General features: G+C 28.1%; 2 protein-coding genes across 3 annotated transcripts; one reads left to right on the top strand and one right to left on the bottom strand.

Annotated features, from left to right (window-relative positions):
• Positions 1-17: 17 nt before the first annotated feature.
• Positions 18-948, bottom strand: Rpb11 (DNA-directed RNA polymerase II subunit RPB11). Its single transcript, XM_015319599.2, has 4 exons — positions 767-948; positions 600-689; positions 328-502; positions 18-252 (listed from the first exon to the last, which is right to left on the bottom strand). Exons 1-4 carry the CDS (start codon positions 817-819, stop codon positions 223-225), a joined length of 348 nt encoding a protein of 115 aa, XP_015175085.2. The 5' UTR covers positions 820-948; the 3' UTR covers positions 18-222.
• A 1,061-nt stretch (positions 949-2,009) lies between these two features.
• rl (Mitogen-activated protein kinase rl) lies at positions 2,010-8,525 on the top strand. 2 transcript variants are annotated; one of them, XM_089172665.1, is made up of 7 exons: positions 2,010-2,250; positions 2,358-2,468; positions 2,553-2,804; positions 2,891-3,058; positions 3,162-3,350; positions 3,436-3,571; positions 3,663-8,525. In XM_089172665.1, exons 2-6 carry the CDS (start codon positions 2,403-2,405, stop codon positions 3,562-3,564), a joined length of 804 nt encoding a protein of 267 aa, XP_089028791.1. In that variant the 5' UTR covers positions 2,010-2,250; positions 2,358-2,402; the 3' UTR covers positions 3,565-3,571; positions 3,663-8,525. The 2 variants fall into 2 exon arrangements, with proteins under 2 accessions (XP_089028791.1, XP_015175201.2); XM_015319715.2 differs by having other exon boundaries at positions 2,014-2,250; positions 3,636-8,525.
• Positions 8,526-11,608: the final 3,083 nt, after the last annotated feature.

Genomic DNA, 11,608 nt, shown 5'->3' with positions numbered 1-11,608 from the left:
ATTATTATACATTAATATTAAATAATAGTGTATATTTTATTAGAGATAAATATCATAGAAAATTTGCCATAATTTATTGGCCATTTTGAGAAAACAAGCTGAGAAGTCTCAATTAAATAGTTAAAAGTTAGTTTAACCCGAATTGAATAATTGCTAATGCATATTTATATGTACATTTATATTAATTCGTAAATACTTATAATTAGTTTCCAATTCATTAATCTAATCCTTCCTTTTTTCTTTTATCGCTTCCTGAAATGAAAAATAAAAAACTGTTGTGTGTAGTTTTTTTTTAATAGAGTGCAATATATGTTCCAAAATAATTACCTTAAAACGTTCTTCAAATAATGATAATTCAGCTATTAGATCAGTTATTGCGTGCATAAAAGCTTCGTGTGGCGTATAGTCTGACGTTGTTTGTATCCTAATTACAAATTTATGTTCCAATGGATGAGGTACTTTGTAGCCAGCGAACAAAACTTGAGGATCTTTTAATAGTTGGCTAAAATAAATACAAAAATGATGTTATACTTTATCAAATCAAAACAAGTGTACATAAGGTACAATTAGGATAGAATATTATAAAAGTGATAATATACTTTCTAATCATATTTCCAAGAGTATGATCTTCTTTGTTCACTGTGAAAATTGCTGCATTTGGTACTTTAGTGTCCTGCTCCTTTATTATCCTTTTAATATAAAAAAAATATCAAAAGATATTGAAGAATTTGTAGAGGTTAGGTTTAAATAAGTATTGTTTTCTTACTTTTTCTCTCCCTCGTAGAGCAAGAATGATTCAAAGGTTGGCGGAGCATTCATGTTGATATTAAATTTATAAAAGAATTGTACCTTTTTGTTATATATTAATATATTTTTTTCACTTTGCTATTAGCAAAACAACACAAATATACCGACATCTACAACACTTCGATGAGTACTACTTGTATCGTTGAGTGTTCGTACTACACGACGAATATCGATTGACATGCTATAACAAATATGAGCATATTTGTTATAAATTTACATAGTTTAATATTAAATAAAACCAAGGATTATATATAAAAAATTATATTAAAACATTAAATAATAATGATAATAATATTTTAGAATCTTTCAAGTATATTTTTAATGAAAATATATCGTAAAATTTTCGAACACACGAATCGAGTCGTAAAATCGCGGCCGTCTATGTTCGTGTAAGATCGTGAGAGTTCGGAATATGTAATAGTATAATATATATGAGTTTGTAGAGTCGCTCGGGACTCTTCTTCAAACGTCGGCAGAACCTTAAAGTAGTTGTCAAAATGGCGGGTGAAGGTTCTACGGCCGTGAATCCAAATTGCGAAATCGTTCGCGGTCACACGTTTGAAGTTGGTCCGCGTTACACAAATTTATCGTATATGGGCGAGGGTGCATATGGAATGGTCGTGTAAGTGTCATCCTTCGTAATTTGCTGTCATTTGTGTTGAGTTTCGTCGATATGTCCACTCTGCGTGACAGACTACGAGATAAACAATTTCAAATCAGATTGTTGAATAAATTACGTATTGTATTAATCGTTTGTTTGCATTCTTATTATCGTTCGAGATTTAAAAGCATAGGAATATTTATTTTCCATCGTAATTATGTGCTTTTTGTCGGCGCTTATTGTTACTTTTTGGCGCGACTTTTAAATTCACGTCACACCCCTTTATTCTTACTACGACATATTACTCGAGGTTACACGATACAAGGCGATAAAAAAGATTATCGTTTTTGTTTGAATTGTTTATCGGATCACTTATCATTTTTATTATCCTACGTACACATATACACATACCTATATATACATATATATAATATACATATTATATATATATATACATACATATACACATACACACAAAGTATATATATATATATACATAGTAAGATTACAACGTGCTATTTGTGGAGATTGGAAAACAGCGTGTAATCGAAAGTAATGTAATCTATTTGAGATCCTAAGTTGTTAAAGAACTATAGGAGATAGATTAATAAAACCATTTTCATTATTTTATTATTTCATTTTAGTAGATTTTGTATTTTTAATTTATTAAATTAACTTCCTTTTCATTATAAAAATATAATATTTTCTTTGCAGATTCTGCTTACGATAATGTAACAAAAACAAAAGTAGCTATTAAGAAAATTTCTCCCTTCGAACATCAAACTTATAGCCAAAGAACATTAAGAGAAATTAAAATTTTGACAAGGTTTAAACATGAGAATGTAAGTTCGAAGAGACAATATTTCATATTTATTGTTTTCTGTGATAAACAAAAATCATTCATTTAGAATTCCGACAATAACTTAACGCTCTCTTCATTTGACTTCAGATAATAGATATAAGAAATATATTAAGAGCACCTACCATAGAGCAAATGAAAGATGTGTATATTGTTCAGTGTCTGATGGAAACTGATTTGTACAAGCTTCTTAAAACGCAAGTAAGTGTTTATTATAAGTGTAGAAGAAATAATATATAAATAATGTAAGATTGCTATTACTCAAACATGCGTTGTTACTTTCAGGCTATTAGCAATGATCACGTATGTTATTTTCTCTATCAAATACTTCGAGGGTTAAAGTATATTCATTCTGCGAATGTCTTGCATAGAGATCTCAAACCAAGCAATTTACTTTTGAATACCACCTGTGACCTTAAAATTTGTGATTTCGGTTTGGCCAGAGTGGCAGATCCGGAACACAATCATGCAGGCTTCCTTACAGAGTATGTCGCTACCAGATGGTATAGAGCGCCAGAGATAATGCTTAATTCAAAGGTAAACAAATATAATTAATTAAAAGAATAAATATTATCTTTGATATTTATATTTTTGTATATTTCATTTTCTTTTTATATTTACAGGGATATACAAAATCTATAGACATTTGGTCAGTAGGTTGTATCCTTGCTGAAATGTTATCTCGAAGAGCAATATTTCCCGGTAAACATTACTTGGATCAGCTTAATCATATCCTTGGTGTCATTGGATCTCCATCTAAAGATGATTTAAATTGTGTCATAAACGAGAAAGTAATGGAAAATATATTCTATCTCTCTCTCTCTCTCTCTCTCTCTCTCTTGTTTCATTTTGTATACATTTTTTTTTATTCAATAGTGAATTTTATAATTACAGGCTCGCAATTATCTTGAATCATTACCGTTCAAGCCAAAGGTACCATGGACAAGTTTGTTCCCAAAGGCTGATCCAAGAGCTTTAGATTTGTTGGATAAAATGCTTACATTCAATCCTGATAAACGGATTGCAGTGGACGAAGCATTGGCACATCCGTATTTGGAACAGTACTATGACCCATCTGATGAGGTAAATATTTGATTTTCATTCGCATTGATTAATTTTACAATTAGAATATTATAACGAAATTAATGAGATTATGTATTTTCCTAAGCCTGTCGCAGAGGAGCCATTTAGATTTGACATGGAGTTGGATGATCTTCCAAAAGAAACTTTAAAGGAATATATATTTGAAGAAACTTTACTATTTCAACAAAATCACCAACAACTAAATGCGATGTAGTTTACTGGTAATTATTAGGAAGAACACATTTCTATTTGATCATTTAAAAATATTTATTAACAATATTATAGATTTGAGGCTCGTACCAACGATTTTAGCTACAACTGCAAGTTCATAGGATGACCAAAAAAAGAAGAATCGGAAAGTGTGAGATAAGTGAAAGAAGTAATAGAAAGATACTTCCTACAGCTGATCAGCTGTTGTCCTATTAACTAGAGAAACACGAACGAGGAAATTTTGTTAAAGGTTAGTCCTGCAGTTAACAATCAATCATTCGGGTACTGAGAGTTTATGCCCAATAAAAAAAAAACATACACTTGTACATTCACACGTCTCTACCGAAAAAAAGAAAAGGAAAAGAAAAAAAAATATTACAGTGTTTTTTTGTTACATGGAACATATATAATATATATATATATATATACATATATTTATACATATATACATATATACGTATATCTATATCTATATATATATATATAATAATTTTCATCTGTATAATAAGTTTTATTTATCCCTAATTATATATACATACACACACATTATACTAATTAACGATTTATTGTTAATCATCGTCATTACACTGTCTGTGATCTAATTACCGAGTAAATGAAGATGCGGTTGATGTGTTTGTGTGCGATGTTCGAAGATAAGATTAAAATAATGCAATTGATTAATCGACGACAATTGTGTATTGAGACTTCGAAAATGGTGTATACTCTTTATCATTCGAATTCATTTATATTCGAATATATGCGATTTTACATACGATTGTCGTGCAGAGGTTCTGAGTTTTTTTTTCTTATTATTATTATTATTATTTCTTTTTTATTTTATTTTATTTTATTTTATTTTATTTTTTTTAATGTTACACGAAGCAGTTAAATTAGTTATTATTGCCAATTGTATCTCTCTTTTATTGTACAAGATAAGATTGATGATTAATTACCAGAGCATTTTCGAAGTAACTTCCAGAATTCCTAGAACGGTGTAAAGATTATTATCACATAATCTCGATAAGACGATTCATTTCTACGAAGGATAAAATATTATTAAAAATTCTTTTTTTTTTTTTTTATCACATCTCATTTACTTTCCTCTTTAAATATACTTTTAATTACATCAGAATTTTCGTCAAGCCGATCGTAGCAGCAACATCAAGGATACCTGCCATTATTGCATACGCGATGATTATTTGAAGCCTAGGGAAACTTAATTAAACATTCATTAGCGCGCACCTGACGAAACGTTTGATTTTAATCAAAAGAAAAAATAATTAAATAAATACAAAATCCATAGATTTAATATACAATATATAGGTCGAATGTTTCAAAGCTTTAAAAGAAACGCTCTCCCTGATACTCTGATAGATTAGACGGATCAGGATTAGAAGAAGTTTCTCTTATGCTTCAAATACTCATTTCCTAGCGAACCTGTTAAAAGAGGTATCCTTGAAGTTAATTTTTCTTTTTTATAACGCGTCTCATGATTTTCTTAGCAACGTGTTACATTGAACATTATCATTCAATCCGTTCGATCTGCATAAATATTTGATACCATAAAAAGGGAAAAAAAAGAAAAGAAAAGAAAAGTGTAGCTAAATTTATTTCTTTAAGCGAGTAGAAGGATAAACTCTCACACCACATATACATACATACGTAAACGTATACACGATGTTAGAATGAACCCTTTGCACTGGAACGTGTCATCTACATTTATTGTATGCACCGGCGAGAATCCAAGTTCAAAGGGATTTATTTATATGATTAACAAAGGAAACAACATTAACAACAACAACAACAATAAGAACACACTAAAAAGGAAATAGTGAGTCACATGCTCATACATTTTACGTGCACAAATAAAAGCATGTCATCTGCGGTAAAAAATGTTTATGCGGTTAGAAGGAGGAGAAGGAGGAGGAGGAGGAGGAAGAGGTGGTAACAGAAATATATGTGTACGTGTATATGGGATGAATATATGTATTTGTACATACACATATATTTTGAAGTGGAAACCAAAAGCGTGGAACACGAAAGCGATAACCAAACGACGAATAACTAAGTCTCTTTGTTTCTTTGTGAAGAGATTTTTAAGCTTTACGAAGAAATCAAGTTTAAAACTTTGCATCAAAAGCTTTAAAAAAAAAAAAATAAATAAAAAAAAAGAGAATTATTTAATACAAGTGTCTACGAGAATTATCGGAGTTTCGTTGTATTTTTCATTTTATTTAGAAATAATTAATTTTAACAAACAACAAAATACATTTTTACACCCACTCAGCCTACGTATTTCACGTAGAATGATAAAAAAAAAAAACAAAAAAGAAAATAAGAGACAAAATAACAAGAAAATAGATTATATTTTAGTTTTTAAATAATTATAAGATATAAAAGAACATTAAAGAAAATAACAATTTTATAGATTATGCTCGATACTTCTTTTAAAACGTGGGAGATGTATATTAATTGAATACTCGCTTTTAATTTGAATTTAAAAAAAATAAATGAAGAAAATTTTTACTGACATTGACAAAAAAATACGAGGACTATGACTAATCACATACATACATACATACACACATATACACTTTGAAACGTGGTTTTATTTTTGATAATCGAGCGAGGCTCGCGTATAGAAGGAAAGTTGGAGTAAGTCGATACGGCCTTGTGTCGACGTTTAGAATGCTCTCTGAGAGAGTAGAAAAAAGAAAGAGAAAGAGTTTGTGAGACAAGAAAAAACAAGTTTGAAGGGCAAAGCGGTGTCATTCGGTTAACTTTTTGTTAACACGTTTCAAGAAAATGGAAAAGTAATGTCGACATTCAAAAACGGAAAATATTTCGAATTTTCTTTTTCTCTTAAGAAGTCGTCTCAATTTTGCAATTCGACTATTTCAATAAAATGCAAGGAATAAATGAATTTAATATTAAATTTTTACAATTTTGTTAAAAGAAATAAATTTTTTTAATAAAAATTTTTTTAATTAAAGTAAAAGAATCCTTGAAAAAAGGGAAAATTAATTTAATAGATTTCTCGTTGTCTTTTTCTTTTCCTTTTCCTTTTGGACGATTATTTTTAGCTTCGAAATTAATGAAAAAAATTATGATCAAAGTTTGATGAGTTTTATTAATAGATAAAAATTTGTTCTTTTTTTTTTTGTTTATATCGAGTCATCTCTTTTTCTTTTTCTCTTTCTCATTCACTCTCTCACAATCTCTCTTTTCAATTTATCGATTAAATTCAATCGAGCATATGCATTGGGCAGCTGGTGGTCAGGACGGTTGGTGAATGTGTCTTTTTTTATACTTGGGAATATTAGTAATACCCTTGACAAAAAATTAAACACTATGAGACCGATTTTATATCGAATATTTAAACGTGACGACGATTATTTATTTTATTTTATTTTATTTTATTTTACTATTTCTTTTTTCTTCTTCTTATTATTTTCTTCTAAGGACAAAGGAAGAAAAAGTAAAACGTGCATTAATTTTTTTGGATCTGCTGAGCATCCTTCTATTCTTCCTCGAAATAAAAAGATCGTTCATAGTTGACCTTTTTTTTTTCTAGGAAAAATAGAAGGAAAAGTTATACAAAGAAAAATATCTTCTAATAATAATAACAATAATAATAATAATAATAATGATAATAATGATAATAATAATAATAATGATAATAATTAAGAAAAACAGAAAGAGTTATAAAACACAAGAGAATGCGAATTCAATTAACAATTTTTCTCTCGATTTAAAAAAAAAAATAAAATAAATTACTACGTGCATAATATTTCTTCTATTTAGATAAAAGACCATTTTTCTCCATTTTTCTCTTATGGTTAAGCTCTTATCGTTACAATCGATGTTTGTCGATTTTTCCGAGACGTGTTGTCGGCGGATCAAACAAAACGTTGGAATTTTACGAATTAAGATAAAAAAAAAAAGAAAAAAAAAGAAAAAAAGAAATAAAAAGTGCAAAAAAAAAAGAAGGAAAAAGTAATAAACGAGAAAAAAATATTGGTGTGAGGTAAACAATTTTTCGGGTATAAAAAATTACATTAAAACGTAAAAGAAAAAAAAAAAGAAAAAAAAAAATAATACGGGACGACAGAAGTAAAAAAAAAAAAAAAAAAAAAATAAAATAAAAAAGAAATAAGAGAAATAAATGAATAAAAAATTATAAGGATCGAATTTTTCTCACGACATTTGAACAAATTTCTCACGGTGTTGAACAAAAAAAAAAAAAGAAAAAAAATTCAAATACCGAAATAAAATCGTTCCTTTTTTTTTTTTTTTCATAAAACATCTAACGTAGAGTTATTACATCTTATAAATATTACATACATTTTACATAATTACATACTTACATCATACATACCTACGTTCGATCACGTGTGATCCGGTGTTATTATCTGGTGTCATTATTATCGATCGTTTTATTAGATGATACTAATCATATTATATGAGATTAGAAAATTCCTTCTTCGTTTTCCAATCGCTCGATAATTGATTGCGAAGATGAAGAAGGGAAAGGAAAGTAAATTAAAAAAAAAAAAAAAGAAAAAAAGAAAAAAGAAAGAAAAGAAAAGAAAAAGTTACAAAATAATTCAGGTTTCTCATATCACGCGTTCTATCAGCGAGAATCGAAGGATTAATTCTTCAAATAATCGGGCGTTCGAAAAACAAAAAGCGCTTTAATCGAATCTTAATAAAATTAAGAGTGTAAGTTGAATGACTGCTTTGATAATGATGATGATGATGACGATAATGATGATGATGGTGTTGATTATGATGATAGATCGAATGATAGAATGTAAAAAAAAAGAAAACAAACAAACATAAATATCCTCGTTGAAAAGACCAGGTGTTGAGAAAAAGACAGAGAGAGAGAGAGAGAAAGAGAGAGAGACGCGAACAAAATGTGAATTTTTAATTCGTCGAAGAATAAACCAAAAAAAAAAGAAATTACAATAAATAAATAAAAAGTAGAAGAAAATAAAAAACAAAAAAAGAAAAAGGTTCAATGTTTTTTCTCGTCTCTCCTTCTTCATCTTGCAAACTCCGCGTCCTTTTATCGAGAATTTTTCGATATAAATTATATATAAATATTATTATTATTAATAATATTATTATTATAATAATAAATAATTATTATTATTAATATTATTATTATATTATAATTATTATTATTACTAATATCATCAGGCCTAATATATGTACTTAAACGTTACGTACGTGTATATGTTGTTGTTGCCGATTCATATCTTATATATCCGATTATTAAAAGAATATTTCATCTATGGATTTCCTCCGATGTTATTCGTCATTTAAATAAAAAAAAAAAAAAAATAAAAAAAATATATAAAAGAAAAAAATGAAATACACAAACAAACAAACAAACAAAAAAAAAAAGGAAAGGAAAGGATTGGAAAGGAAAGGAAAGGAAAGGAAAGAAAACGGAAATGAATCGAATGAAAGAAAGATTTAAGTAAGTTAAGAAAATTTGATTATAATATTTTAGGAAAAAAGAAAAAAAAAAAACAAAGTTGACGATTTGTCGAAAGAATTTTGTCTCTGCTGTAAATTTATAGAGAGATATATTATAAATAATTGCATTTGAATAGTGTGTCTCTTACGTGTCAAAGTATTAACAAAAGTGAAGAAAAAAAATTTTAAAATATTAAAAAATATATCAAAAAAAAAAAAAAAAAAGAAAAGAGAAAGAAGAAGAAAAAAGAGGATACAAAAAAATGTCGATTATTCCCAATTTAAATTCGTCTTATTCGCTGACTCACTAATTTTGTCAACATGATATATTATTACTATTATAATATATTTCTCTTATTCTCCTTCTTACACATATAAATATACTCGACGATTAAAATAATGAAAAAGCAAACGTTTGCCGTCGCTTTTTCCAAAGTCGGCGATTTACTATAAGCAAAAATGACTGACATTTCAAAAAATATAATCTTCGAAATATAAAAAATAGTAAAAGAAAGAGTCAAAGTAAAAGTAAAAGTAAAAAAAAAAAAAGAAATGAAACATGTCAAAAATTAGCCGTTTTCTCTCAGGAGTGTGAGAGAGAGAGAGAGAGAGAGAGAGAGAGAGTAAAACCCTGTCAATTCCATGAAAGACAAAAAAAAAATGACGAGAACGAGAAAAATGACACGACGATGACTAATCGTCGTCGTCGTTGTCTTCGTCGTCGTTGTCGTCGTCGTCGTCGTCGTCGTCATAAATCCCGCGATTAGGTGAATAATTTTCAAAATATAACAAAAATAGAATAAACGTATGAGACTTGAAAGAAAGAAAGAAAGAAAGAAAGAAAGAAAGAAAGAAAGAAACATAAAAATAGAATTGTAAATTGTAGCTTTGACAAACATTCACGTTTAGATTTTTGTCGACCAAGTATATAAAAAAAAAAATAAGACAAAAGAAAAAATATCCGTAAGAGAGTAAAAATCGAGCTAACGAAGAAAACATTCGCATTTATTTATGTTTTTTTGATTTTTTTTTTCGCCCCCCCCTTCTAAGTTTTTCGTTTCGTTTAACTTTCCTTTTGAATATTGTTAAAGAAGAAAGAAAAAAAAAGAAAAACAAGAAAAAAGAGAATAAAAATAAATGCATTCTCGCGTTCGTTCGCATATTGGAAGAGACATTTTTTCCCACGGATTATTTTTATATATCGGTGTCGATAAATCGTTATATAGACTATACCACTAAGTAAGTTCTATAATTATTGCAGTAGCCTACTTTTTATCGCGGGATATTTGCGTGTGCTAGGAGATAATAGCTAGAAGAAGAAGAGAGAAGAGAGAAAAAAAAGGGTGAAACAGGGGAAACATAGGGGAGAAACATAAAAAGCACAATATGTTCGAAGTTCAGGAAGGTCAATTATTTCAAGATCGTGTCTTTTCTACGTTCGATAGAACGAAATATCTTTGAGATAGTAGGACGAACAATTTCATTCGCTATTTTTACGAGTTCAATCTTTGCAACATCAACAGAAATCTATAATATCTCTCAACAACATATTCTCCTTTATTAAAAGATATTTACATTTAAATATGAATAAATACATGTTATATTTTACATAAAAAAAATATATATATATAAAAAAAAACAAAGTAAGACATGGACGTAAATTAATTACAGTATCAACGTGTGATAATCAGTTATCTTTCGATTCAAATAAAAATGCAACAAGAGATATGAAGAAAGAAAGAAAAAAAAAATATAAAACTCGTAGCTATTGGAAAAAAAGCAAGAACCAATAAAAAAAAAATAAAAACAAATAATTATTAATACATAATCGCAATGTTAAAGTATACGACAAAGTATGAATTCGTAAAATTTGCGCTGACTTGAATAATTCGTTTAGAATGACAACAACAATAAAAAAAATTAATAATAATAATTAAAAAAAAAAAAAAGAAAAAAAAGAAAGAAAGAAAGTAGAGAAGAAGACCAGATGAGAAAGGAGGAGAAAAATAATATCATTTCAGTAATATAACACACGCCCGAGTATCGTGTTTTAAAAACCAACTTGCTGCCTTTCAAATGAAGTTATTCAAAACATTGATGGGAATGAAAAAAATAATACAGGTGGTGGTGGTGGATTAGGTGTTGGTGGTGAAGGAGAATAGGAGTGGGTGTTTTAAGGGATTAAGAGTAAGGGATAAAGAGCAAGGAAAAATAATAATTGCGATTAAAAGAATCTCAATCATAATTTTCGAAGATTCTAACAATTAAAGTTCAGATCATTATAGGCGGCCCAACACGTCGTACCCCACGTATTTAGTTATGCGAAAGCGAAGAAATTATAAATAAAAAAAACAGTAGTAGAAAAAAAAATAATAATAATTGAAATTCGACGAAAAATTATTAAAAGGAAGATGAAACAAAAAAAAAACAAATTAAGAAATACATAATTAATGAAGCAAGCAAATAACAAAAAAATAAATAAATATACATATATATAGATGCGATGATTATAATAGGATCGTGGATGATGATGATGATGGTGTGTGTGCGTGATCAAAATG

Source organism: Polistes dominula, unplaced genomic scaffold (assembly GCF_049000335.1).
Source record: "Polistes dominula isolate Pdom_NZ unplaced genomic scaffold, Pdom_raw_medaka contig_23, whole genome shotgun sequence".
NCBI lineage: Eukaryota > Metazoa > Arthropoda > Insecta > Hymenoptera > Vespidae > Polistes > Polistes dominula.
The sequence above is the reverse complement of the archived record's forward strand: the minus strand, read 5'-3'. Positions and strand labels throughout refer to the sequence as shown.